The sequence below is a fragment of the Vulpes vulpes genome, chromosome 16, assembly GCF_048418805.1.
Source record: "Vulpes vulpes isolate BD-2025 chromosome 16, VulVul3, whole genome shotgun sequence".
NCBI classification, from domain to species: Eukaryota; Metazoa; Chordata; class Mammalia; order Carnivora; family Canidae; genus Vulpes; species Vulpes vulpes.
Window position 1 is genome coordinate 56,423,911 of NC_132795.1, and position 27,534 is coordinate 56,451,444.

At 49.7% G+C, this 27,534-nt stretch overlaps 1 protein-coding gene across 2 annotated transcripts; it reads left to right on the top strand.

The window, feature by feature from the left end:
* The first annotated feature begins 79 nt into the window (after nucleotides 1–79).
* On the top strand, nucleotides 80–15,817 carry FOXRED2 (FAD dependent oxidoreductase domain containing 2). Of its 2 annotated transcripts, none has more exons than XM_026011029.2 (8): nucleotides 80–1,241; nucleotides 3,155–3,406; nucleotides 3,636–3,899; nucleotides 5,031–5,197; nucleotides 7,344–7,509; nucleotides 8,771–9,012; nucleotides 10,392–10,562; nucleotides 13,758–15,817. In XM_026011029.2, exons 1-8 carry the CDS (start codon nucleotides 694–696, stop codon nucleotides 14,000–14,002), a joined length of 2,055 nt encoding a protein of 684 aa, XP_025866814.2. In that variant the 5' UTR covers nucleotides 80–693; the 3' UTR covers nucleotides 14,003–15,817. The 2 variants fall into 2 exon arrangements, with proteins under 2 accessions (XP_025866814.2, XP_072598212.1); XM_072742111.1 differs by having other exon boundaries at nucleotides 89–1,241; nucleotides 14,615–15,817.
* The last annotated feature ends 11,717 nt before the right edge of the window (nucleotides 15,818–27,534 follow it).

Genomic DNA, 27,534 nt, shown 5'->3' on the forward strand with positions numbered 1-27,534 from the left:
TCCCGGCGTGCCGCGCGCCGCGCACGTGACCGCGGCCCCTGCGATTGGCCGCGCGGGAGGGGCGGGGCGGGGCGGCCGCGGCGCCTGCGGGGAGCGCCGCCTCAGTCCTCTGCGGGCTGGGTCCCGCGCGGCTCGGTCCGCGCTCCGTGCGGCGAGGCGGGCGCTGCGGGCGCTGCGGGCGAGGACAGCGCGCGCGCGCGGAGAGCACCCGGAGAGCGCGCGCGGCGGCAGGTGTGCGGGCCGTCCCCGTCACGTGGTCAGCGGTCGGGCGCGCCGGCCACCTGCAGGGGGCGGGTCCCTGCGGGCCACACCTCCTTCGGGTTGGAGCCCGGCCGAAGAGACCTGTCCCTCGAGAGTGAGCCGCGAGGACCCGGGAAAGGTGTTGGGCACCCCTCAAACTAGGGGGAGGGTGGGGGAACACCTACCCTCGTGCCACCGTGGCGATGAGTAGGGGGATGGCTCCCCTGGCGACCGAGGCCCCGGAGGCGATGGAGGCGTTCGGATTCCCTCGGGGGAGCCCCAGTTTCGAGCTTGAAAGGAAGGAGGCAGGCAGATGAGCTCGGAGGCCCCTGGCTTGTGGTCCCGGCTCGACCGCGCCTGGCGCTGAGCGCCCAGGCCAGCCCCTGCCCCCCCCCCCCCGGGCCTCGAGGGGCCACCCCGCGAGCGAGGCCTCACGTCCCGGGCTGCTGCAGAATGCGCCTCGCGGCCGCGGCCCGGCTGTGGGGCCCGCCGGGGCTGCTCCTGACCTTCGCCCTGCACCCGGCGCTGTGCCTGCGGCCGGCCCGGACCGCGGCGCCCCCGCACCGGGACTACTGCGTGCTGGGCGCCGGGCCCGCGGGGCTGCAGATGGCCTACTTCTTGCAGCGGGCCGGGAGGGACTACGCGGTGTTCGAGCGCGCCCCGCGGCCCGGCAGCTTCTTCGCGCGCTACCCGCGCCACCGCAGGCTCATCAGCATCAACAAGCGGCACACGGGCAAGGCCAACGCCGAGTTCAACCTGCGCCACGACTGGAACTCTCTGCTCAGCCACGACCCGCAGCTGCTCTTCAGACACTACTCCCGCGCCTACTTCCCCGACGCGGGCGACATGGTGCGCTACCTGGGCGACTTCGCAGACCGGCTGCGGCTGCGCGTGCTCTACAACACCACCATTGCCCACGTCACTCTGGACAAGGACCGGCAGGCCTGGAATGGCCACTACTTCATCCTGACCGACCAGACGGGCCAGGCACACCGGTGCAGGTAAGGAACCGGTCCCAGAGCCCCCCGGCTGGCACCCCTTGATCAGCCAGTAGGTGTGGAAAAAATGAGAGAACAAGGCCATTTCTTGGGTTTTGGGTTTTTTTTAGAATTGTATTCATTTAGAGAGAGCACAGGCACGCTAGCGTGCAAGCGGGGGGAGGGCAGAGGAGAGAGACTCTCAAGCAGACTCTGGGCTGAGTGCGAGCCAGACTCCAGGCTCCATCTCATGACCCTGAGATCATGACCTGGGCCGAAATGAAGAGTCCACCGCCCAACCGACTGAGCCACCCAGGCGCTCCAAGGGAATGTCATTTTTGCTATCCTTTGCTCCCACTGAAATCCAGTGCTGAGAGGATTCAGCTCAGCCATCATTGCCCAAATGCATCCTAAAGAAAATTGTGATCAAATGTGCTTGGAAAATACGACCCAGCTCCTCCTCCAGGATTTGTCAGCGTTTAATAACACGTTCACTGTGACATCAACATTGGGTGTTCCACATCACGTGGCTTATGTACGCACAGAGCCCTTTCTGAAGAGCATCTCCTAGACCTAGTGTTTCTCAAAAGACATTCTGGGAAAAATGTCCTGCAAGTGTTAGATGGGCTCGGTGGGATTTCAGAATTGGGCTAGAGTGGGAGGCCCCCCAGGCAGTGATGCCAGCATTCAGCTTTAGCTTGGTTTGGCTTGGGAGAAAGCTTAACGTTGTATAGACAATCCAAACTCAGAGCCACACATTCTACTGCCCTGATTCAGGCCTCACAAGGACCCTGGGGAAAGGTCACTAATCCTTGTTTTACAGATGAACAGCTGAGACTCAGAGAAGTTGAGTCACTGATGCTATGTCACAGTTAGTAAGCGGCACTGGCGCTATCTGAGCTCATGTGTTCCTGACCCCAAAGCCTCTGTTCTTTCTGTTACACATGGCTGCTTCTCCCTTCCTAGCCATTAGTCAGGCACCTGGCTCCAAGCAGGTGCCCAGAGTTCATCTTCTCATGCCCTTCATGGGAGGCCCAGCCTTGCTCCCAGCTCATGACAGCCGAGGGAAAGAAGGACTGTGCCGGCTTGGGACTTGCAAGCATTTTAGAGAGCCCGGCAACAACATAGGGGAGTCAGATCTGAGCTGGGTGGATGAGGGTCCAAAAACAAGGACCCACGGGGGCTTCATATGTCTTCTACACGCCACACAGTTCTGTTTTCAAAACCACCCATAATCAGACCATTCTGCAGGCAGCAGGGTCTGGCTCCCGGCTGCCCCTGCACAGGACTGTAATGCCCACTAGTTGAAGTGCAAGAGTCGGGAGTCAGGCTGATCCGCTTTCAGGTTCTGGCTCTGCTGTCGCAGGAGCTTTGGAGGCGGTGGGCCTGCAGGGCCTGTGTCTCCTCACCCATAAAGCAGGCCAAGTAACACCAGCTCAGGGCTGCTTTAGGCAGTGAGATGATGCTTGAAACACCTGGTAGGGAGCCTGGGGCAGAATTTCTGCTGGGCAGTCCCCTGCATCAGCCCGGCCATCAGAAAAGGCAAAATGGACCACCAAGTTTCATTTTCCCCACTGACGGCAATACTTGGCCTCGCTGCTGTGTTCAAAATTAGGTGAATTATTCGATTTGTCATGTGTCACCTTCTCCTCGGTCAGAGAGCTGGATTAGTTCTCGTGTTTGACATCATCCCACTAAGGCGTAAGGGAAACTGTCCTCTGGAGCAGGCTCAGTCAGGGGCAGGGGTGCAGTGTCTCAGGTGCTGTGGGAGAAGTCAGTCAACAGGTGAATGAATGGACCTTCCTCTGTGGTTTTTTTTAGGAACCGGCAGTCTGGGTGAGGTGAGTGAGCCAGGCAGCAGGTCCAGGGAGTGATTTTCATGTCACAGTCTTACAGCTACGAAACTAAGCCGTCTTCCCTCTGTCCCCTCCCCGCAGTGTGCTTCTGGTAGCCACTGGTTTGTGGGTCCCCAACCAGGTTGACTTTCCTGGCTCTGAACATGTGGAGGGTTATGAGTCTGTGTCCGTGGACCCCAAGGACTTCGAGGGTCAAAATGTGCTGATCCTGGGGCGTGGGAACTCTGCCTTTGAGACGGCAGAGAACATCTTGGGTGTCACCAACTTCATCCACATGCTGAGCCGCTCCCGGGTCCGGCTATCCTGGGCCACCCACTACGTTGGAGACCTCAGGTATGCCAGGGGCTGCTCAGGGATTCTCTCCTGCCAGCCCCCTCCAAAGCCATTCCTGACCCCACTGGCACAACCACCCCTTCTTCAGAGTCTCCCTGGTACCCTGTTCAGACTTCTCTCTCTCTCTCTCTCTCTCTCTCTCTCTCTCTCTCTCTCTCTCTCTTTCTCTTTCTCTTTCTCTTTCTCTTTTTCTTTCTCTCTCTCTTCTGGCATTTCCCTTGGGCCCCAGGGCCATCAACAATGGCCTGCTGGACACTTACCAGCTGAAGTCCTTGGATGGGTTGCTTGAGTCCGACCTGACGGATCTGGCCGTCGTAAAGGACCACGAGGGCAAGTTCCACATCACCCTGAAGTTCTTCCTGGAGGAAAGCAACCAGAGTGCCGATGCCATCACCCTCCCCCAGGATGACAATGACAACTTTGCCATGCGTGTGGCTTATGACCGGGTCATCCGCTGCCTGGGCTGGAAGTTCGACTTCTCCATTTTCAACAAGTGAGTTCAAACTGGGGTGGAGCTGAGATCACTTTGCAAACCCCTCCTAATACCTCCCTGGGGGTGGGGAGGGGAGAGTCACCATCCAGCGGGCCCACGGCAGGGCTTTCAGGACTCCACTGTCAGAGTCCTGCCCGGGACCTGAGCTCTCTGTCCTCACAAGGACAGGTGGCCCTGAGCACCTCCGTCCTGGAGCAGCAGCAGGACCTGGACAGTGGACTTCATTTGCGTTGTGATCTTCCACCCGAGGGAGGGCAGAGTTAGCTCAGTCAGAATGAGGAGGTGAACTTGCCAAAAGACAGTGTAGCCTAGTGGCAAAGGGGACAGGCACTGGGGTCAGTCTAAGATTCTCGACTGACCATGTCTGCAGGCTCTGGGAAAGCTACTTAACCATGCTGTGCCCCCTTTGTCCATCACTAAAATGAGGATCATAGTTTCTCTTTCCTACAGTTATGAGGATTAACATAGAAAAGCAGTCAGCATGTATCATACACTTAATAAAATGGTTGCTGCCAACATCGCTTATAATTGTTTTCAACTGCTTTGCTGTGGATGTTGCTGCCACAGTCCCTTGGCAAGGCTTGGTATCAAAAAATCCATCCAGTGCCTCACTCTCCTCTGGCCAGGATACAGGCAGACAAGGAGAAACTGAGAGCCTGAGGCAAACCCATGTCCCAGCGGGTCACACGGGACCTGGTTGGAGCCCAGAGCCCAGCCTCACGTGTGGCTCGAATCCTAGTTATGTCCCTGACCCACCACATCTTCAGCCTGAGCCTCAGCTATTCCATCTGTGAAACAGAGATCACCCTACCCAGCTCCTGTGGTCCCAGTGTGATTTCGGTACAATAAGCAATATAAAGCACGTTGACTTAGCTCAGTGCTGAGCGTGTAAGGTAGTGATTTATACACAGCAGTGATTTGTATTTTTTTTTATTTTTATTTATTCATGAGAGACATAGAGAGAGAGGCAGAGACACAGGCAGAGGGAGAAGCAGGCTTCCTGTGGGGAGCCAGATGCAGGACTCAATCCCAGGACCCTGGGATCACACCCTGAGCTGAAGGCAGACACTAACCACTGAGCCACCCAGGTGCCCCCAGCAGTTTTTATTAACCACCCTTTCCACCCAATAGGTCCCTCAGATTGTCCTCCAGTGGTGAGTTCAGCAAGAAGTACCCACTAGTCAAAGCTAGCTATGAATCCAAAGGAAGCCGGGGTCTCTTTGTCCTGGGCACCGCCAGCCACTCTGTGGATTACCGGAAATCTGCCGGGGGCTTCATCCATGGATTCCGATACACAGGTGAGCCTGACAGAGAGAAACATCCCCAGAGTTTGTAAACATACTCCTGATTTGCAGCAGTCTTAATGGGAGGGTTCGTTGGGTCGTCGATTGCCTTAAATTCCCCGTCTGGGACAGATGGCCACAGGTTTTCGTGGTCTGAGGCTAGATCTAGAAAAGTGTCAGGTAAGGCGTGAAAGTAAGTACATCTGGGGGTGGCCAGTTACATGCTTCAGCCCTGTGCCAGTGAAGCACCAGGTATTGGCAAGAAGGCAGAGCTTGAGGATTGCTCGTGGGGGTTCCTCCCTAGCTGGTGGTCTGAGAGGCGAGGCTTCGTGACCTCTATAAGCCTCCCTTAGACAGCCTGATGTCAGAGATGTAAATAAGATAAACTCTCCGCCCTCGAGGAGCTGTTGTACGAACTAAGGCAACAGCCAGGGACCCTGCAGCTACAAGACACCATGCACAGATTCTCTGGGTATCAACAAATTCCAATAAAAACTACAGTTGGATCACATGAGTCCTGAGGGTATAAGTGTTCTGTGCTCCAGGCAGGCTGCAGGGTGGATGCTCTGGTGCGTAGCGAGTGTTCCACGGGCCTGTTAATTTTGTCACAAACACCACAGGGGTTCTGCGTCCTGCATCTTGGCTTTTCTGTATTTAATTTGAGGACTTCTATGAGCTTTGCCTTTTACCGTCCTTCCAGTTTGGCAGGGAAAAATAACCGTGTTTGGTTTCCAGACGATATATTTTACGTCCCATGCATATTAGAGAAGGAAACCAGAGAGTGTTAGCTGTCTGTAAAACAAAATATTTGCAGATCACACCCAGCCCCACAACCTGAAGTGGAAGAGTCTGTCCCTTGAGCACAGAGAACCTAAGTAACTTCCCCAAAGTCACCCAGCCAGGGGACGGCAGAAGGGTCATTTAAATCCACTGGTGGCTGATCTTTAAGCTCACAGCCGTCCACTGTGCTCCAGCACATAGGAAACCGCCCTATGTGTCCAGCGAGCCACTGCTGTGTGGCCACTACTACCCGCGAGGACCCTGCGGCGGGAGGGCTGGTGTGGCTGTGCACATCCTGGTCAAACCTGAGAAACCAAAAAAAAAAAAAAAAACCTGAGAAACCGGTCCCGGGGGAGACCAGGAGCCTTCAGTAAGGCAGAGGAAAGCCAACAGAAGATAAAATATGGACAGCACGGACCATAACCGTGTGGAAGGACATGCCAGATGCCCAGCCTGTCTGTCCTCCTGCTATATCTCTGTCAGCCCACCCACCTCCATCTGACACGTATCCCCTTCGTCTCTCCTGACTGGTATTCCTGTGTCTTCAGGGTCTCTCTGGCTTCCATCCAGCTGCATGGTCCCCGCCAAGACACCCTTTTAAAAAAATCTTACCTTTCCTCTGCTTCGGCCTTAAGCCTCTCTCAGCGACTCCCCACCTCCCACTTCCCCACCAGCTGTGTTGTGTTGTTCCTCGACCCCTGTGCAGAATTCAGCTTAGCTATTGTTTCCTCTAGAGCCAGATGTCTGGTGGGGCCGATCGGCTCTCCTGGGACCGTTGGCCTGCGGAGTCTCCCGTCATGTGCACTGTCTGTGTCCTTGCCTCTCTTGGACTGGGGCCTTGTGTTGATCTGCTTGGGAAGAGCAGGCCCGATTTCCAACTGTGTACGGCAGCACCAGACATGCAGCAGTTCATGTCTCTGTCATTTCAGACAGCTGTCACTTTTCTGGTCTTACACCAGTAGGATTTAGTGATGGTTTGGTTATAGATGTGAAAGGGAGGGGGCACTGAAAGGGTCTCCAGCAAGAGAAACGGGAGCCGTGGAAGGGGAGCAGGGTGAGAGGAAGGCGCAGGGTCCAGTGCTGGCAGACCCGGGAAGGCTTATGCAGGGACTTCACAGGGCCCTGGAGCCTGCACCGGCCACGCCCATCCCTGCAGCTCCTGTCCAGGGCCGCCTTCACACTGGAAGCAAAGCCCGGACCATGGCCCGTCCGGCCCTTGGTAGGAAGCCTGTGCTGACCTTGCTCCAAAGGCATCCTCTTGGAGCCATGCTTACAAGCGTGTCTTGAGCTCTAAGGAAGCGATGAGGACCGTGCATTCCTCCATGTGGTGAAAGATCAAATCTCAAGTGCGGTGTGCTGTTCCTCCCTCCGGCCTTTCCAGTGCGTGCTGTTCACCGCCTGCTGGAGCACCGCCACCACCACGTCCCCTGGCCTTCCACCGAGCACCCCATCTCACAGCTGACCAACTCCATCGTCCGGCGCGTGAACGAGGCTTCTGGGCTCTACCAGATGTTCAGCGTGCTGGCCGACGTCATCCTTTTGAAGGAGTGAGTACCCAGCCTCACCGTTCACCCTGTCCTAGCTCTTCTCTGCCTGCTCCACGTGTGGAGTGGCCCCCTCCTAAGGTGAAGCCTGTGGGGGGCAGGGGGGATCTGCTCTGCAGGAAAACATCCCATGACATCAACGCCACAAGTTCTGCAGGCAGATGGACAGACCTGGGTGTGCATCTGAGCTCTGCCTGTGTGACCTGAGGCAAGTCAGTCTGCCTCTGAGCCTTCCTCTCATCTGCAAAATGGGGATAACATCACCTTGCAGGCAGGAGGAAAGGGAATTGGTAGAGCATTTGGCACCGAGCAGGTGAGCAGTAAACCGCAATGATGCGTAGCACCAGGGTGGCCCAAAGGGACTCCCTCGGGCCAGGACCATGTTGGCTCCTTATCAGTTAAGTGATGGGTAGCAGATCACAGATCACCCCCGGCAGAGCTGGGAGGGAGAAGGGCTGCAGGTGAGGGCACTCAGAGGACAGGTGGCAGGTGAGAAGCGGGGGAGGGAGTCCCACAGTAAGAGGGGAGCAGCCTGACCCAGCACCTAGTGCAGGGACTGCAAGGAAGTCCCAGTGCGCAGCGCAGGACTTCCCGTCACCCTGACTCCTCCTGCCATACCCGACCTCCACGTTCAGGCTCTCCACAAACCCTGTAAGCTCTCCCTTCAAATTGTGTCACGAATCTGACCGCCTCTCCCCCAGCATCTCACCTGAACTAACCTTCCTCCCACCTCTGCCCCACGGCCGGCTCAACACAGCGGCCTGGTGGGCCCCTAAGACACAAGTCACACACACTTGTTTCTGTTCAGTACTCTCCAGGGGCCGGGGTTTCCCTTCTCAGGCCACGTGAATCCCAAAGTTCCTGTCGCTGCACACATGAGCCCTCCTCTACCTGCTTCTCCGCCAGACCACTCTGGCCATGCTAGCCACCTTCCTGCCCCCTCAGAGACACCAAGGCACTCACCCCCTCCCAGGGCTTTTCTGCAAGAGTTCTCTCAGCCTGGGTCCTCCTTCCCCCAGGTACATCTCGGGTTACTCAGAGTTTTCTGGAGTCTGTCCCAGGTGTAAGCCAGGGCTCGGCTGCTACAGTAATTGTAAAATGAGATGCGTGGGGATGACCAGAGCTTGTATGCTGTTGGATTGTACAGGAGACACACACACACACACACACACACACACACACACACACGCACGTGCACGCAGGCCCCTCTCTCCTCTGCTGCAGCACTGAGGCTCTGGCCCTCCCACACTGCTCTTATCGCCAGGAACGCCACAGCCTTTGAGTACCTGGAGGAGTTTCCCATGCAGATGCTGGCACAGCTGGAGACCATCACAGGAAGGAAGGCCCAGCACGGGCTCTTCGTCATCAACATGGAGTACGGCAGAAACTTCTCTGGGCCCGACAAGGACGTCTTCTTTTATGACCGGTCTGTGGGGCACACAGAAGACGCCTGGCAGTCTAACTTCCTCCATCCCGTCATCTACTACTACCGGCACCTCCCCACCGGTGAGCCAGGCCTCTGCTGTCCCCTGCACACGGGCTTTAGGACCAGGCACTGCTCGGACCCCACGGTCTATCACCTGCCATCACTAAGCCCTCACTCAACTCTCCCAGCTGACAGAGGACACTGGGGGACACCACCCAGAAACCAAATGGGGCGGAAGGCCTAGGAATAAGACACGGTGTCCCCAGATTCTGGCGCATACCGTGTGACTTGGGCAGGCCGCACAGTGCTGTGACCTCCTCCAGGCGCCACATAGTAAGAGGAACACTGTCTTGCTGTGTGTCGCCAAAGGAGGCTGGGCATGGAGGGGGAGGGAACCTGGGGACTGACTCCCAAAGGGAACAAGGATAGAAGCTGGAGGTGGTTAACAGGAGTATGCAGCCTAAAAGCACACGAGCTGGGCAGTGTCCTCAGGATGTGCTTTCTCAGGTGTCCTCAGGCTGTGCTGTGTGGCCTTGGACCATTACTTAATCTCTCTCAGCCTCCGCTTCCTCACTTGCAAAATGGGAATAACCATAGGATTGTGTGAGGATAAATGAGATGAAAAATGCAGAATGCAGGGCATCTAGGTGGCTCAGTCAGTGAGGCATGTGACTCTTATCTCAAGGTTGTGAGTTTAAGCCCCACAGGGAGTATAGAGCTTACTTTAAAAAAAAAAAAAAAAAAAAGGTGTTCGGGTTTTTTTTTGTTTTTTATTTTTAAAGAAGCACAGCACACAAGCCCAGCCCCTGGCCCAGAGTAGCTAGCAGCAGGTGAACCCCCCCTACAGAACACATCCCCTGCTTCAGAAACTGAGGAGCTATCACTTGGAAGATGATGCTCTACAAACAGCCAGAGATAGTATCAGCTGGAAGAAGTGACAAGAACACAGGCTTAGTAGTCAAAGCTGTCCGACATGGAATGCGTTGCCCCTAAAGCCAAGTTTCCCGATACAAGGGTAGTCGAGTCATGGCTTAGTGGCCGTGTGCCTGGGACACCACAGGAGTGAGGCCCCACCAGATCGGGAACTGGACTAGGTGAGCTCTCAGACCCCTTCTGATGCAGGGCCTTTGAGTCTCCTCACAGAAAGTGCAGTTCTGAGACGGGCTCAGTGCACCTGAGTCCGCATGCATCTTAGAAAAACACTAAGTGCGAGTGATTACTCTTGGTTCTGCTTTCTGATACCACAAGGAACAAATGTAGCCTCTTCCTCATGCCAAGCTTATAGACACAAGAGATGACCCTTGAAGAGGCTGGCCACTGCCCACAGGGAGTGTGTCAGGAGAGCCGAGCACAAAGGGGCAAGGGAAGTGCCTGGAATGTGTGGGGATCCCATGGTCAGCTCCAGGATGGGAAGCCTAGCCTCGGGGCTCTGACACAGCTCCCCATCTCCTCCCCACAGAGCAGGAGGTGAGGTTCCGCCCTGCTGACTGGGCCCTGCCTCGGCCCACGGCCATCCACCACATTGTGGAAGATTTCCTGACCGACTGGACCGCCCCAGTGGGGCACATCCTTCCTCTGAGGCGCTTCCTGGAGAACTGTCTGGACACTGATTTGCGAAGCTTCTATGCAGGTAACCTAAGTTCCTAGAAGGGCCAAGGAACTGTGCAGGGGAATTGATAAAAGACCAAATAGACCACTGCCCTGTGGAGTTTCAGGATTCATATCTAGAAACCCAAAACCAAGAATTCTGTTATCCACAAGGTAGATCAGATGTTCACAGAAACCCTTCCTGGTGCCGCACACTTGAAGTCACTGAATAGGATGTCATTTTTAAAGAATTGGCAGGAGAAAAGGGGAACTCTTAGGAAAAGCATAAAGCTACCACTAGATGTGGCATATCTGCCAAAAATCAGTAGCCTAGAGTCTGGGTAACTGACCAGCGCTTGGGGGTGGGAAGGTGAGGCTGGAACAGGATAGGAGGTCTGTTTAGAGACCTTCTCTTAAGCTTGGATCTCAGTGGATCAACTAGAAAACACAAAACACTCTCAAGAGGAAGATGGTGGAGACTCATCCTTTTGGCCCTGGGTAGATAAAGGGGAAAACTCCCCTGAGAATTTTTTTTTTAAGATTTTATTTATTCATGAGAGACCAAGGCAGAGACATAGGCAGAGGGAGAAGCAGGCTCCCTGCAGAGAACCTGATGTGTGGGACTCAATCCCAGGACCCCGGGATCATGACCTGAGCTAAAGGCAGACACTCAACCAGTGAGCCACCCAGGTATCCCTCTCCTGAGAATTTCTAACTGCCTCATTCATGTGAGTTTGGGGCCAAACCTCATACTATCATCATGGTGCAAAAACCACAGAAGTAAATGCAAGTCTTCTGTGAAGAAACCAACTTTAAAACTGAAGAAATACATATGTACATACATACAAAACAGGGGTCAAAAAATTCCCACCCACAGATAAAGTTCCAAGTAAGTTGAACATATACCACCCCCACCCCCCAAGGAAAAAGCACATAACACATAAGGATACAAACTGCCATGAGGGAGTGTCAGTAGAAACAACAAACTTCTCTATTAAACCAAAAAGACTACAGGAATTGGAATAGTAACAAACAGAGGATACAAAGTTTAAAATATGTAAAGGAATGAAAAAAGTTATCAGAAACATGGAAGGGGCAGTATTCAGAAAGATCCAAATAAAACTTCTGGAAAATGAAAAAAAAATGTAATAACTCAGCGTAGGGGCGCCAGGGTAGCTCAGTCAGTTAAACATCCAACTCGTGATTTCAGCTCAGGTCGTGATCTTGGGGTCCTTGGGATCAAGCCCCATTGGGGCCCCACACTCAGCGGGGAGTCTTTTTGAGATTCTCCCTCTCCTTCTGCCCCTTCCCCCTGCTCACGTGCTCACTCTCTCTCTCTCAAATAAATAAATCTTTAAAAAGGCGTAGGTAAAAAATAAATAAATAAGTAGATAAGTAAATAAATAAAATAAAATAAAAATGTGGACGGGGAACCTCAAAGATAAAGTAGCACATTAGACAGAGATGGAGAGAGAATTGGTGAACTGGAAAATAGCTGACAGAGAAATCTGATGATCCAGAGGGAGAACCAACTAAAACAAGCCAACAAGCCTTTTATTTTTTTTTACACCCTGAATGCCTAGGTTACCTACTCTTCTCTATCATACAACACTAGCTGTGTATCAGGCACTACTCAAATCAGACCAGCTTACAGATGGTCAGTCTCTGGCCTGCAGGTCAGAGAGCAAGTGTCTTTGTTTCAGATCCAATCAACTTTGAAATAAAAAAATGTGTACATGAAGAGAGATGGCATAAAACAGTAGTGCAGGCCCATAGTCTAAATACACCTAGAGGTGATTCATAGCACAGGGCTAAGCAGCTCTGAAGTGCTGGCTTTCTGCAGACTGTCAGCTGTGACCACACGCTCACCCAGGATGGTACATGACGCAGCTCTAGAGATCTCCATACAAAACCTCCCCCTGTAAACAAACAAACAAAAAACCTCTGCCTGTTTCTCAAGGTGTCAGGAGCACACAAAGCAGCGCTGGTCAGGGGCGTATCCTGCCCTGGGTTCTGGCTGCATCATCCAGGCCCTTGAGCCTCCTGGCTCCCGCTCCCTAGATATTGCTCAACACTACAAACCTCTGAGCATCACTGTGTCCAGCTTGGAAGAATTCTCCCAACTTGGGGCCAGCTGGCAGAGAGTGGGCTTTTCTCTACCCCTTTAGCTGACATGCAGCAGCTAGCTCTGGCCCTGGATTCTGCAGGGCTCCTCTGCCCCCGGCCCCTGCAAAAGGGGCAACATAGGTCATCAGAAGGTGGTACTTGCCCTCCCATCTTCCCCCTGCATCTGTAGTCCTCCCTGCTCAGAGAGGACTGTTCTTGCCTGTTCTGCCGAGGGCCGTCGGTGCCAGAGGTCAGAAAGTCAGAAGTACCATTTGTGTGGCTTTCTGCGCCTGTTCACCCATGTGAGCCTCACAACATCCTTTGTAAGGTGCTTTTGAGAGAAACGACTCAGAATAATTTTTGGACGTTCGCTCCTTCCCATCCTGTCTCTAAATCCCCAAGAAGACTGTTTCATCTTTTCTGTTGTTGAAGTCAAAAGTTATATAAGCACTCAGCTAAAAGACTGTTTCTCACTTCCGCCCTCAGTCCCAGAAGGAACTACTTCTAGCTTCCCTGGTGGTTTCTTCATGTGTCTGAATGATAAACATCCACAGCTGTTTCCCAGTAGAGCTGCCTGGACCCCTGCACCAGCTTCCCACCATGGCACAGACCAGGGCTCACACGTTTTCTCTTTCCATGCCCCACTGTGCTCACAACAACACTTTACACGCAGTATTTGCAACCCAGAGATCGCTGAGGGAATAATTCCTTGCAGGCAGCTCTGAGCTCAGAATACCACTGAGCCCCAAGCTCCCGGCCCAGCCAGGCCAGCTTCCAGAAGAAGAGGCTGAGGGTTTGCTCCTGAGTGGCTGAGCTCCCAGCCGGTGCCGGTTTCCTGCAGAGCAGCCTGTTGGGCCCTGATCTCTGGGAGCTGAGTCATTTCTGTGATTTGCTTTCCATTTGGAGCCTCGTCCTTCCAGAATGTCAGGGCAGCCTCCTATTCTTGGGACTTCGGGGAGGGTCGGGATCCGTGGCTGATCAGGTCAGAGATGAGATACCTACAGAAGTCAGCTCCCCAGCTCAAGGGGTGGAGGGCACTGGGTGAGGCCCCGGGACAACAGCACCCACACCTCCTGCACCTCTCCCCATACCTCTTTATCTTAGTCTTTTATCTCCTTTTGCTTTTGTGTAGAATCCTGCTTCCTGTTTGCCCTAACACACCAGAAGCTGCCACCCTTCTGCCAGCAAGGGTACCTGAGAATGCAGGGGCTCATGGGTACCGAGAGCCTCCGGCGGCACGGAATAGAGAGCGGGCTCCTGCGGGACTATGCCACCGTGGGCAGGCCCCGGGAGGATGGGGGCCAGCGGCCAGTGGGTAGCTCCCCAGCCCCAGGGCTTCCGGTCCAGCCCCTCGACGGCAACAAGGAGGAGCTCTGACAGCCATGCTACTCCCACCCAGGCCCACAGCCAGCCCCTCTGTCCCACCGACACGTGGTTGCCAAAGACCATTCAGGTCTTCACAGCGACCAGACCACACGGAGAGCGTGTCGAGGTGGAGGGGTGGCTGAGCAGTGGTCTCCCCTTTGGTCCGGTCCTTCAGTGCCTAGGAGGCGGGGTCCAGGGAAGGGCATCACCTGCCAGGTAGAGCCACCTTCCACAAGCCAGGCTTGTCTGCAAGTAAACTGTCACTGAGCACCCGGCTCTCACCCTGGCTCGGTTCTGTCCCCATCATGTGCCCAACAGTCCCATTTCCTTCTGGTCCACTCTTCAGATGAACCAGGATCCCGCCTGCCTGTGGGCCATGGCACAGGTGGAGCTGTCCTCATCTTCACAAGGGTTTGTGGCAGGCACTTCAAACAGAAGTTCTAATATCCTCCATCACCTGGGGTGGGTGGGACTGTCACCCCTGATGAAGACATCAGCTCAGAGAAGTTAGGCGACTCCCGGGGTCCGGCCAGGCATCCCTAGCCCCATCCCACAGCCCCGAGGCCTGTGCCACTCTGCTCACCTGACCAGTCTGCCTTTCCCCGCCCCCACCTCTGTTTCCAGAAGCCATGAAGGTGGGGGCAGCCCCACTTATCATCACAGGCCTGGCTGCTGTCACCAGACAGAAATAGGACGGCTCCCACAAGGCCGCCTTATCTAAGGTTTCTGCCTCAGCAGCAGCGCCGAGGGGCACCCGCCCCACAACTGCACTCCCTGGCTTCGATCTTCAACATCTGCGTCTTCTCTCTCCTACTGGGCACCTTGCCCTGCCCCTGCCCTCCGGCTTCCTGCACAACGCTGTGACCCTGGTCTGCCCGAGCAAGTTTTGTAACACTGTCACCATGCCGTCCTTCAGTGAGGATCCTTTCCGAGGTGGTTCGCTGGCTGTTTGTACAGAGTCCGGCTCAGCGTGGGCAAGGAGGCGTTTCTAACTGCATTTCCTGGTTACTCCAGCCCTTCTCGCTCTCTCCCTTGCCAGGACTCTGCTGCCTTCCTACACACTCCCATCAGGCACTCTTGACCCATTTAGGAGTAGGCTGCGGAAAGCATTCATACGTGAAATAACTGATGATCGCTTTCTCACCGGTTCTGCGGGGCCCTGTATCCACTCAGAATTCAAGGGATGCATCTCTCTGGATCCACGTTTCTAGAAACGTCCTCTTCCTCCTGGCCTCAACCACCGGGGCCCACGACCTATGTGCAAACACCTCTCCCTCCAGCCGCGTGCAGTTGTAGCAGTGACGCTCGGCAGCCTGAGCCTGTCCAGAGGTGCTTACCCTGTAACAGTACTTGGCATAGTTTCCCCAGGGCCAAAACATGTAAAGATGTCTCCCTAAATCCAGAAAGCTGGATTCACCATATTCATAAAGATGATACACAAACCAGATTCAGGCCCCTTCAGCACCCCACCCTTCCTTTCCCAAGACCTTTTTCAAAACAAATCTCTTCACTAGGACTGTTCCCATAATGTCAAGCCCTGTGCTACGCACATCACACCTCCCAGCCACTGAAGGCGGCTGAGCGCCCTGTGCCAATCAAAGTTGGAGGTCCTGCAACAAATAATTCACGAATGCCCAACTATGTGACATCTGCTGCTTCTCCCATCATCTGCCATGTGGTTAATTGTACCAACATTTCAGCCAGCCTTCTTTGTATTTCCTTAGACATGGTTCCATGGTTCAGCTGATCAGAGATGCCTTCCCTGGTTCTCCTTGTACAACCGGGCAGCAATTTGGAAAAGAAAATAAACCTCATTTTGCATCCCTATTTCATACCGCACTTCAAAATTAATTCCAGAGCAGTTTTTAAAAGCCATTTAGAAACCAGAAGTGACAGGGTGTTATAATAAAGGACTGTCCAACTTCAGAAGCAATGGGATAATTCACCAAAGGAGAAGGCTTAACGGTTCCAGCCCATACTTAATTTTTTTACATTTTTATTTAAATTCCAGTTAACATACAGTGCAGTATTAGTTTCAGGTGAAATATCTTTCTTTTTAAGTACTCTTTACACCCAATGTGGGCCTGGAACTCCCAACCACAAGATCAAGTGTCATGCTCTCCACTGACCAAGCCAGGCAGGTGCCCTTGCACCACCCCCTATACTTAAGTGATGTGACTAATGTGACCATTTAAAGAAAAAGATAAAAATTAAAAGGCAAATAGCATGGGTAAAAATAGTGACAACATAATAACACATAAAAAATAATATCTTTAATACATAACTGAATGGGGTTAGTGAGAAAAAAAAAAAAAGAATGAGCAAATTATGGGACAGTCACCTAAGAAAATACAACACAGCTCTCAAAAACTCAGAGATGGTGAAAGACCATGCCACAAAGCTACATGTGTGACAAAGTCAAGTGAAAAGCAAGCTATGAGATTATAGTTGTGAGCTACTTATTACTATAAAACTAGAAAGCCACAGGCGGGGGAGACTCTGGAAAGGACATACCAGAAAATGTCAACAGTAGTTGTATTAGATTTATGGAGGCATTTTTCTTTCCTTTTTCTTCTTTTGTCAAAATTTGTGGTTACACTCTATAGTGAAATAAATACTTATTTTTAAAAAAAATCATCTCCTTTTGGGATTTTAAATTGCTAGGGGCAAGAGGAGCAGGGAGCTCCAAGAAATATGGTTTGCCCCAGTCCTGGTCATGCCCATGGTTTTGTCCTCCCAGGCTGGGAAGACGCACCCAGTGTTGAGGGGGAAGATACACGCCCTCTAGAGAAGGGATTTTTTTTTTTTAAGATTTTATTTATTCATGAGAGACACAGAGAAAGAGGCATAGCAGAGGGAGAAGCAGGCTCCCCATGGGGAGCCCAATTCGGGACTCGATCCCAGGACCCTGGGATCACGACCTGAGCCAGAGGCAGATATTCAACCACTGAGCCACCCAGGTGTCCCCCAAAATTAGGTCATAAAAAAAACTAGCATTCACCCACCAAGACACTGTCTCCCCCCTCCCCCCGCCCCCATCACTTGCTTGGGTCATGTTGCAAAGGCATCCAGGCATCCAGGTATGGTTAGGTCCATGTGGCAAAGAGCTAAGGCCTGCCAAGAGCCGTGTGCATAAGCCTAGAAACAGATCCTACTCCCACCCAGCCTGTAGATGACCACAGTGCTGGCCACCACCTTGAACACAGCCTCATGAGAGACCCCCGAGCCAGGACCACCCAGCTCAGCCTCTCCCTGATTCCTGCCGCACAGAACTTTGAAATAATGTGTGTTGTTTTAAGCTGCTAAGTTTTTGGGGTGCAGAGGGGGGTGTTTCATTACACAGCAATAGACAACTAATATATGCACTGAAGAGCCACCTGCATTAATTTGTCACCACAACCCTAAAAGATAGATAATCCTATCCCCCATTCCTACCCTATTCCCCATTCTTATGCTGAACACAATTACACAGCAGGTCAGTGGCCAGGTGCTTTCAGAATCCACTTCCTTCCAGCCATTATCTAAATATTAAATCATTAAAGCAGCCATGTCACCTATGAGTTTCTTTCTCTTGAACACTGGCTAACAAGAAATTAAGGGACTAAGCAATTCTCAAACCTAAGAAACAGTAAATAAAGTGTGTGTGGTCCCACAGGGTGGCAGGGAAGTGTTGAAATGCTGATTACGCCAAAAGTTACCCTCAAAGAGTGTTCATCCACAACGTCAACCAGATCTCCTGTGATTCAGGTGGGGCAGGATGACTCAGATGGGACGAGGAAAGCTCTGGAGTGTGAAGCAACCACCTCCTCCAGGCTCCAGCCTCATTTAGGATCCTCAGTTCTCTGACCAATTACAACATCATCCCCCAAAAGCTAAATTGGATTCTTCCCTAGAAAAGAAACTGTAGGCTGCATCATTTCCCTGCAGATGCTAATTTTTTTAATACAGTAAAAATGCTGACTGGGGAAAGGTTTTTGTCAGGCTGCAGGCTTTAAAGAAGCATTTAATTCAATCTGGCATCCAGACGGAATGTAAATCTGCCACCAAGTGAAGCTGATGGGCAAATATACGAGAGGCTTAGCCCAAGTATTTAATCCAAGTACATCATGCGACGAATCCATCAATCCTGAAATAAAAAATAGCAGATGTATTTAAGCACGGAAAAAAAGACCAGCAGAATATCCTGTCTCGCTCCTTTCTCAATTCTGCAGAAGTAAAACCGATTTGCCGGCACTTCTGGAGAAAGCCCCAAGTTTCCTGCTCATTGCAAAATGTTTCAAAAGTCTGTCACCTGTTTGTTTGGTTTTTTTTTTATTCTTTTTGAGATATTACTGTCTCAGCCCAATCTCTCAAGTCATTCAAAATCATTGTAAATCAATTAGATGCAGAAAAGTCTCACCACCAGAAAAAAAAAAAGACAATGCAACAATCTATCATAAAATGTTCACAGTGTATTATAATCCGTCATTGTAGTTTAGAAATAAAGCAACTACGAAAATGTATGCGATGAGCCCCCTTAACACCAGCTATGTCTAAGTTTTATTTTTTTTAAGCTTTATTTATTTGTGAGAGACACAGAGAGAGAGACAGAGACACAGGCCAAGGGAGAAGCAGGCTCCTCCCAGGAAGCCTGATGCGGAACTCAATCCCAGGACCCCGGGATCATGACCTGAGCCAAAGGCAGAGACTCAACCACTGAGCCACCCAGGTGCCCCTATGTTTAAGTTTTGGGTTTTTTTTTTTTTAAGATTTTATTTATTCATGAGAGACACAGAGAGAGAGGCAGAGACACATGCAGAGGGAGAAGCAGGCTCCATGCAGGGAGCCTGATGTGGGACTTGATCCCGGGTCTCCAGGATCATGCCCTGTGCCAAAGGCAGGCGCTAAACTGTTGAGCCACCCAGGGATCCCCCTGTTTAAGTTTTAAATAAGTCTACCAGGAAAAGAAGAGTCCAGAAGCCTGCACTATGAAGCACTATGAAATACATTAAAGATGGTCAAAAATGTTGACAATTCCTGTCAAGATGTGAGATCTATGTCCCCTCCTCTTGAACTAAGGTGTCTCCTGGGACTATTCCCTATACCTTTCATCACAGGCCCTAGAAGACTGGCAGCTTCCACTACTTCTCAGGGAACCCAGCCACCACACTGAGAAAGGCCCATGTAGAGAAGAAGTAAGGCATCTGGCTGAGCTTCCAGCTAATAGCCCAGACCAACTTGTAGCCACGTGGATGTGCCATCTTGGAAAGAGCTCCGCCAGTCCCAGCTGAGTGCCCATGTGGAGCAGAGATGAGCTATCCCTGCCACGCCACGCCCACATTTCATATTTCTAAGGAAAATGATTATTGTCCTAAGCCACTAAGTTTTGGGGTGGCTTGTTACACAGCAGTAGATAACACGGACAGACACCATGGAGAGGCTAGAAGGTGGCTGCAGTGAAGGTACACCTGTAAAGGCAGGTCCACTATCTGCATTAGCATTGTTTCTTGTTTCTGTTTTTGCTTTTTTACAGAGGGTAGGAGCAGAGGGAGAGGTAGAATTTTAAACAGGCTCCACACCCAGCACAAAAATCATGACCTGAGCCGAAATCAAGAGTCCGACATTTAACTGACTGAGCCACTCTGGTGCCCCTGTGCTGACAATTGCTAATAAGTGTATCACAAAGGTAATTGCAAAGCACACTCGTGGAAAAATTCTTGGTAAAATATAGCTGTGGTATTGTGCCATTTAGTGTACATACACTGAGGGATCAGTTATAAAGAAAAGTGAGGGGCGCCTGACTGGCTCAGTTGGAAAAGCAAGTGACTGTTGATCTCGGGGTTGAGTTTAAGCCCCACGTTGTATGTAGAGAGTACTTCAATTGATCCATCAATCCATTAATCAATACTTTCTAAAAATTTATTTAATGAAAAAAAGAAGAATGAAGGAAAGAGAAGCATGAGCAAGTTAAAAGAAGGGAGCGCATGGAGACTCAGCAGCTGTTAGGAAGTTGCCTGAAATAAAGTGGAAAACTCTGGAGTCTGATGTCCACCTTTGCCTCAGGACAAACACAAGTAGCCTGCCAAGTCCTGTACACGTGTGTGCATGTCAACAAGACAAACCAGTATTTCACTGAGATCAAACACTCTGCCCTTGAAAGGGATTTTCACCTCAACTGGCCCAACACAACTGGTTTTGATCAAGGGACCGTCCTCCAGCATCAAAGACTCCCCAACTTTGTCAGACACAAACAGATCAAGGAGTCATATGGCAAATGGAAGGATTGTTATTGGACCTGAAGCAAAAGCTCCTTAATACAAGTATGTTTGTGATCTGCACGCCTTCCCCGGGAGAACCCACTCGGCATCCACCCAGTGCTCTGGGACCACCCACCCTAGGGTAGACCCCATCATGCAGACTGGACAATCAGAGAATAAGCCACGGCTGGACAAGGGACCCACACAGGGCCAATCAGAGCCTTGCCTGGGACTTGACGCCGGGACACTGAGAGGGAGAGTTACTTTCCTGTTCTCAGACTGTGCACCCAGAGTCAGACTTCTTGTGACTGGTGATGACCATCTTTCCCACCACATAGAGAATGAAACCAACATGCTGAGAAAACCAAAACATGTGAAGAAAAGCCCTCGGAGCCCTGCAGCTCCTGTTATCGGGGCCCTGATCCTCCTGTGCCCAAGCCAGCTGGCTGCATCCTGAGCATGCCAGTTGTATGAGCTAACAAGACCCTTTCCATGAGCAGGTTTGAGTTGCTTCTCAAAGGAGTCACCAAAGGATCTCTGTGAGCCAGTGATTTCTCATCAATCATATCTTTGTATTGAAAGTTCTATCAAGGAGATCCCTGGGTGGCTCAGCGGTTTAGTGCCTGCCTTTCATCTAGGGCGTGATCCTGGAGTCTCGGGATCGAGTCCCATATCAGGCTCCCTGCATGGAGCCTGCTTCTCTCTCTGCCTGTGTCTCTGCCTCTCTCTGTGTGTCTCCCATGAATAAATAAATAAAATCTTTAAAAAAAAAAAAAAGGATTGCCTTTAAAAAAAAAAAAGAAGAGAAATTTCTATCAAAACTCTTGAACAGGGACACCTGGGTGGCTCATCAGTTAAGCATCTTCCTCCACCTCAGGTGATAGTCCTGGAGGTCCTGGAATGGAGCCCCCACCTCACATCGGGCTCCTTGCTCAGCAGAGAGTCTGCTTCTCCCTCTCCTACTGCCCCCCCACACACCCCACCCCACCGGTTGCATTCTCTATCTCAAATAAATAAAATCTTAAATTAAAAAAAAAAAAACAGGGATCCCTGGGTGGCGCAGCAGTTTGGCGCCTGCCTTTGGCCCAGGGCGCGATCCTGGAGACCCGGGATCGAATCCCACATCGGGCTCCCGGTGCATGGAGCCTGCTTCTCCCTCTGCCTGTGTCTCTGCCTCTCTCTCTCTCTCTCTGTGACTATCATAAGTAAATAAAAATTTAAAAAAAAATAAAATAAAATAAAAATAAAAATAAAAAAAAAACACACACACCTCTTGAACAAAGAGATGCAATGAGTTTCCTGGTTGGTGAACACATGGAGACATATGGGAAGAGTGGCAATCCAGAGAGCATGGAAACTCTGTGCCTTTTCCCATATACCTCGCCCTATGTCCCTCTTCATCTAGTCGTTCATCTGTATCCTTTACAAAATCCTTTATAATGAACTGGTAAATGTAAGGAAATGTTTCCCTGAGTTGAGTGAGCTATTCTAGCAAATTAACTGAAACCAAGGACGGGAATTATGGGAACTTACAATTTATAGCCAGTTGTCAAAAGCACAGATGATAACCTGGACTTGTGATTGGCGTCTGAAGGGGTGGGGGCTGGGATTATAGGACTAAGTCGTTCACCTGTGGGGTCCCACACTACCTTCAGGTAGATAATGTCAGATTTAATTGTTTGAAGTTGGAAAAAAACACATGAGAACCACCAATGTTACTGCAGTTCTTGGACTGTAAAATATGCCTTTTTCACACTAGAATCAACTCTCAAACTAGGAATGGGTTTTACAATCATAGCCAATCAGGTGGCAGTGATGATGTTGTTGTTATTGCTAGAGGAAGGCTGAACAGCCTCAGCCCTCATTCAATCAATGTATTTGGTCAATACACCATTTAGGGTCTATTTAATGCTAGAACACAAATTCTGGTTATTGCTAAAAACCTACTATTGACACTTCAGTAAGATGAAGAAAATGCTAACATCAAAACTTTTAGAAGTAATATCAATAACTGGGGAAAACTCTGGAGTCAATAATGGAACACTCAAGAGAACTATTATATCACCAACCCTCTTTTTGGCACAGAGGATGGTATTTTTTAGGAGAAAATATGGATATCGATGTTAATGAATCAAGAATTATTCAGAAGAACTGGATTCTGAATGTGTGAAGTTTAGAAATTTCTTACCAAACATATTCACTAGTGTTTTCTTTTTTATATAGGCACAAGACATATATTAAGTTTTCTTTAGATAAGTCAAAAAGAAGGGCATCTGGCTGGATCAGTCAGTAGAGCATGTGACTCTTGATCTCAGGATTATAAATCTGAGCTCCACATTGGGTATAGAGATTACTTAAAAATAAAATCTTTAAAAAATCAATCAGTTGGGGGCACATAGGAGGTGCAGTCAGTTAAGCCTTGGAGTCTTGGTTTTGGCTCAGGTCATGATCTCAGGGTCATAAGATCAAGCCCTGAGTGGGGCTCTGCACTCAGTGAGGAGTCTACTTAAAACTCTCTCCCTCTCCCCCTCCCCCCTTGTGCAACCACATGCACGCACATTCTCTCTTTCTCTCTCTCTCTATCCTCTTTCTAAAATAAATATTTTTTAAAATTCAATCAGGCCACCTGGGTGGCTCAGTCAGTCCAGCATCTGCCTTCGGCTCAGGTATGATCCCAGAGTCCTGGGATTAGTCCTACATCAGGCTCCCTGCTTAGCTGGTGGCCTGCTTCTCCCTCTGCCTGCTACTTCCCCTGCTTGTGCTCTCTCTCTCTCTCTCTGCCAAATAAACAAAATCCTCAATAAATAAAGAAAATTTTAAAAATTCAATCAAAAAGAGCTCTTCCAATAAGCGTAGAATAAGAACTCTAATGAGAAACATTGTGTTTAGTGTAATAACTGACAGTTTTATTATGATTGGTTCAATCAGAAAAACAGGAGCCACACAACACATTTCAAGTGAGGAAAATTAATATAGAGAATTTGTTATACAGGCACTGAAGACCGAAAAGGCAAAGGGAATGCAGAGATAACTCAGGAATACTAAGTGTAAAACCAGCACCACCACTTCCTTGGGATGTGCTAACTGTTGGGAGTAGCTGGGACTCAAACCTCTGAAAAGGAGGCGCTGCTTACCTAGTGGAGGGGTACGATGAATCTGGTTCTGAGGTCCTGAAGAAAACCAGAGGCTGGAGGTGATGGCTGCTGCCTGGGTGGGGGTCAAGCGCTCTGAACAGTGGTAAGAATGGGAAGCAAGGGGCATCTGGGTGGCTCGGTCAGTTGAGCGTCTGACTTTTGGTTTAGGCTCAGGTCATGATCTCTGGGTGGGAAGATCAAGCCCTGCATTGCCTCGGGGCTCCTCGCTCAGAAGAGTCTGCCTCCCTTCCCCATCTGCCCTTCCCCCCACTCATGCACCTTGTCTCTAAAATAAAGTAATTAAAAAAAAAAAAAAGAATGGGAAGTAAATAGGTAGGAACAAGTCCTTCTCCATCTTCCTGCCTTCTAGTCTCCTTCAAATGATCCTTAGCAGCAGAAGCTGGCCAGCAGGCAGAGGCACCATGGTTCACAGGTTTCTAGTGCTGTCATCACAAAACACATGTAAGAGTGGATCTGGAGTTGAGAAACAAAGCTTAATAATGGGCACAGAAGTGTTTTTATTCCTTAGTGATACCTGAAATAGTTGCACAATTTACATCTCTCAGGTTCTATGGAGTAAGATAGCTATGGTGGCCACTGCATGGCCCAAAATTCAAGTGATATAAATAAGCTATGTTTAGTCCTCCCCAAGTGACAGTCGGCATGAACAGTGCAGAGAAGATATGTGGCTCTGCAGGGTCAGGGACTCCAACTCCTACTTTTTTTCTCCACCATTTTCTTTTTTTTTTTTAATTTTTATTTATTTACGATAGTCACACAGAGAGAGAAGGAGAGGCAGAGGCAGAGACATAGGCAGAGGGAGAAGCAGGCTCCATGCACCGGGAGCCCGATGTGGGATTCGATCCCGGGTCTCCAGGATCGCGCCCTGGGCCAAAGGCAGGCGCTAAACTGCTGCGCCACCCAGGGATCCCCCTCTCCACCATTTTCAACACATGACTTAAAGCCTGTGGTCCAAAGTAGTTACTCCGGTTCCAGCTAATTCACCCACCTTCTAGTCAGGAGAAAAGGATGGCATGCCCCATCTTTTTTTTTTTTTTTTTTTTTTAGGATTTTATTTATTTATTCATGAGAGACACAGAAAGAGAGGCAGAGACACAGGCAGAGAGAGAAGCAGGCTCCCTGCAGGGAACCTGACAGTGGGTCGATTCCGGGACTCCAGGATCATGCCCTGGGCTGCCCTAGGCAGACGCTCAACGGTTGAGCCACCCAGGCATCCCTGCTCCATCCTTTTAGAGCAGAATTTAGTAAACTACTACCCACGGGCCAAATCTGGCCTTCTGCCTATCTGTGTAAATAAAGTTTTATTGAGACACAGACATGTCTATTCATCTATGCATTGTCTATTTCTGCTTTTGCACTTAACAACAACAGAGCTGAGTAGTTACAGCAGAGACTTTAGGCCCTGCAAAGCTTAAGGTATTTATCATCTGGACCTTTAAAAAAGTTTGCTGGCCCTGACTTTAAAAGAACAGCCTGGAAGTTGAACAAATGACTTCCATTCTCACAACCTAGTTACACAGCTAGGGGAAACCACAAGGGAGGCTGGGAGATACAGTCTTTAGCTAAAGAGCCTAGACTCAACTTGAAATTCTGTTACTCCAGAAGACAACAGTCTCCACCACACAACATTTCCATAAGTTCTGCCTCTGGCTTTTCTCTCTCCTGATCTCTGCATCACCAGAATCACTGAGCTGTCTGAACCCCTCATTTGCTGAAGCTAGGTGTACTTTATTTTACTGTTTTCTAAAAATTTCCAGCATTTTATTATATAAATTATAATTTATATGATTTATTATATAATTAATATGTATTATTATAATTATTAAATAATGTAATTATTAGCTACCTACCCAGTAGCCTTTCCCTCATTCCTTCCTTGCTAGCAGCTTCCTGATTTTGTTTAGAATGGGTATGGCTGGAGGAGCTCAGGACAAGTGGGCCAGCTCCAGAGAATGAGCCCTGCAATTGGTCTAATCCACCCCCATTTGCCAGTTATTGGTTTATTTATTTTTTAAGATTTTATTTATTTATTCATGAGAGACACACAGAGAGAGTCAGAGACACAGGCAGACGGAGAAGCAAACTCCCTGCAGGGAGCCTGATGTGGGACTTGATCCCAGGACCCCAGGATCACACCCTGAACCAAAGGCAGATGCTCAACCACTGAGTCACCCAGCTGTCCCTAGTTATTGGTTTAGAAGTGACCACATCACCCAGTTCTGGTCACGGAAAAGTAAAGGAAGTTCTCAGGGAAAGACTGTGCTGCCAGATTTTTTTATTTTTTATTTTTTATTTTTATTTTTTTCAGATTCTTTTTTTAAAGATTTATTTATTTTAGAGAGAGAGAGTGCAAGCATGCACATACACATTCACGTGCATGAGTAGGGGCAGGGGCAGAAGGAGAGAATCTTCAAGCTGACTCCCCCCAATCTTGGAGCACAGAGCCTGACTGGAGGCTCAATCCCACAACCTTTGAGATCATGAGCTGAGCCAAAACCAAGAGTCAGACGCCCAATTGACTGAGCCACCCAGGCGCCCTTGTCCTGCCTGATTTTTAAAAGACACATAATGTGGGACGAGAAAATCTACTTGCTTTGGGAGGATTTGATGGGAAGATATGATGCTTGCAGCCATGAAACCCATCCAGTGATCGTGGAGGTGGGAGAAGCCAAGAAAGTTGCAGAAAAGCAGACCTAGAGCCTTAACATCACTGAACCCTGAATTAATCACCCTGAAACGACCTACCTTCAGACTACTCATTTTATAAGGTCCTAAACCTCAAATATAAGCCACTTTTGGGTAGGCATTCTGTTTCTCATAGACAAAAGCATCCTTTAGTGTATGCCTACTACGTGCCAAGAATGTTTGCATTTTAATGCTTACAATTGTATAAGATTTCAACTTTATACTCATTCTACATATTTAAAGAAACAAGGTTTAGAAAGGTTAAATAACCTACTTGAAAATCTTCTGGTCAAAAACATGGTTAGAGTTAGGATTTTTACTAACTCCAGCTACTGTTTTTGTTTCTGCTTTTGTTTTTTTCTATACAGGGGGAGGTGCAGAGGGAAGGGAGAGAAAGAATCTTTCTTTTATTTTAAAGATTTTTTTCATTTATCTGAGAGACAAAGAGAGCGTGAGTGGGGGGAGAAGCAAAGGGAGAAGGAGAAGCAGACTCTCTGCACAATGCAGGGCTCCATCCTAGGACTCTGGGATCATGACCTGAGCTGAAGTCAGACCTCAACCAACTGAGCCACCCAGGCACCCCTCCAACAGCTATTTTTATAGCACTGTATCCTGGCTCAAAAAAATATTTATTTATTTATTTGTTTGTTTGTTTATTTAATATATAATAACATATATTTGTAATATGCATACATATATATTGTGTGTATATATATGTATGTGTGTATATATATATATTTTTTTTTTCACTCTGGTAAGTGTCTTAGCTCAGGACACTGTAACAAAATATCATAGACTAAGTAGCTTAAACAAAAGATATTTAGGTTTCATACTTATAGAGGTTGGAAAGTCCAAAGTCAAAAAGCTGACAGCTTCAGTTCCTGGGGAGAGCTCTCTTTCTGGCTTGCAGATGGACACCTTTTTGCTACCTTCTCATAACCTCACAGGGCTAATAGACTGCACTTCCTCTTCTTGTAAGGACATCAGTCCCATCATGGGGACCCTACCCTCAAGATTCATCTAAATTTAATTATTCTTCAAAGGCCTCACCTCCAAACACCATCACATTGGGGATCAAGGCTTCAACATACAAATTTGGGGAGACAACATTTAACCCATAACAGTGGGCTCTTTCCCTTACATATACCTCAGTGAATCTTTGTGTTGGATAAGAACAACTGGACCAAGCCCTGGCCTCTAGAATAGAAACAAAATGACTTCCTTAGAAGCTGTTACTGATTCCTTTGAGAATAATCTGAGTCATCTTTACAGACAGGTAACCCGTTCCTTGGGGGAAGCTATGTATGCCAACTGTGTAGGCTCCTAAACATCTTAACTCACCCAGAACAGCTGTTTCTTCCTACTTTTTTTTTTTTTTTTTTAGATTTTATTTATTTATTTATTTATTTGAGAGAGAGTGAGAGCAAGGTGAGAGGCAGGGAGAAAGAGAGAGAGAATCTCAAGCAGA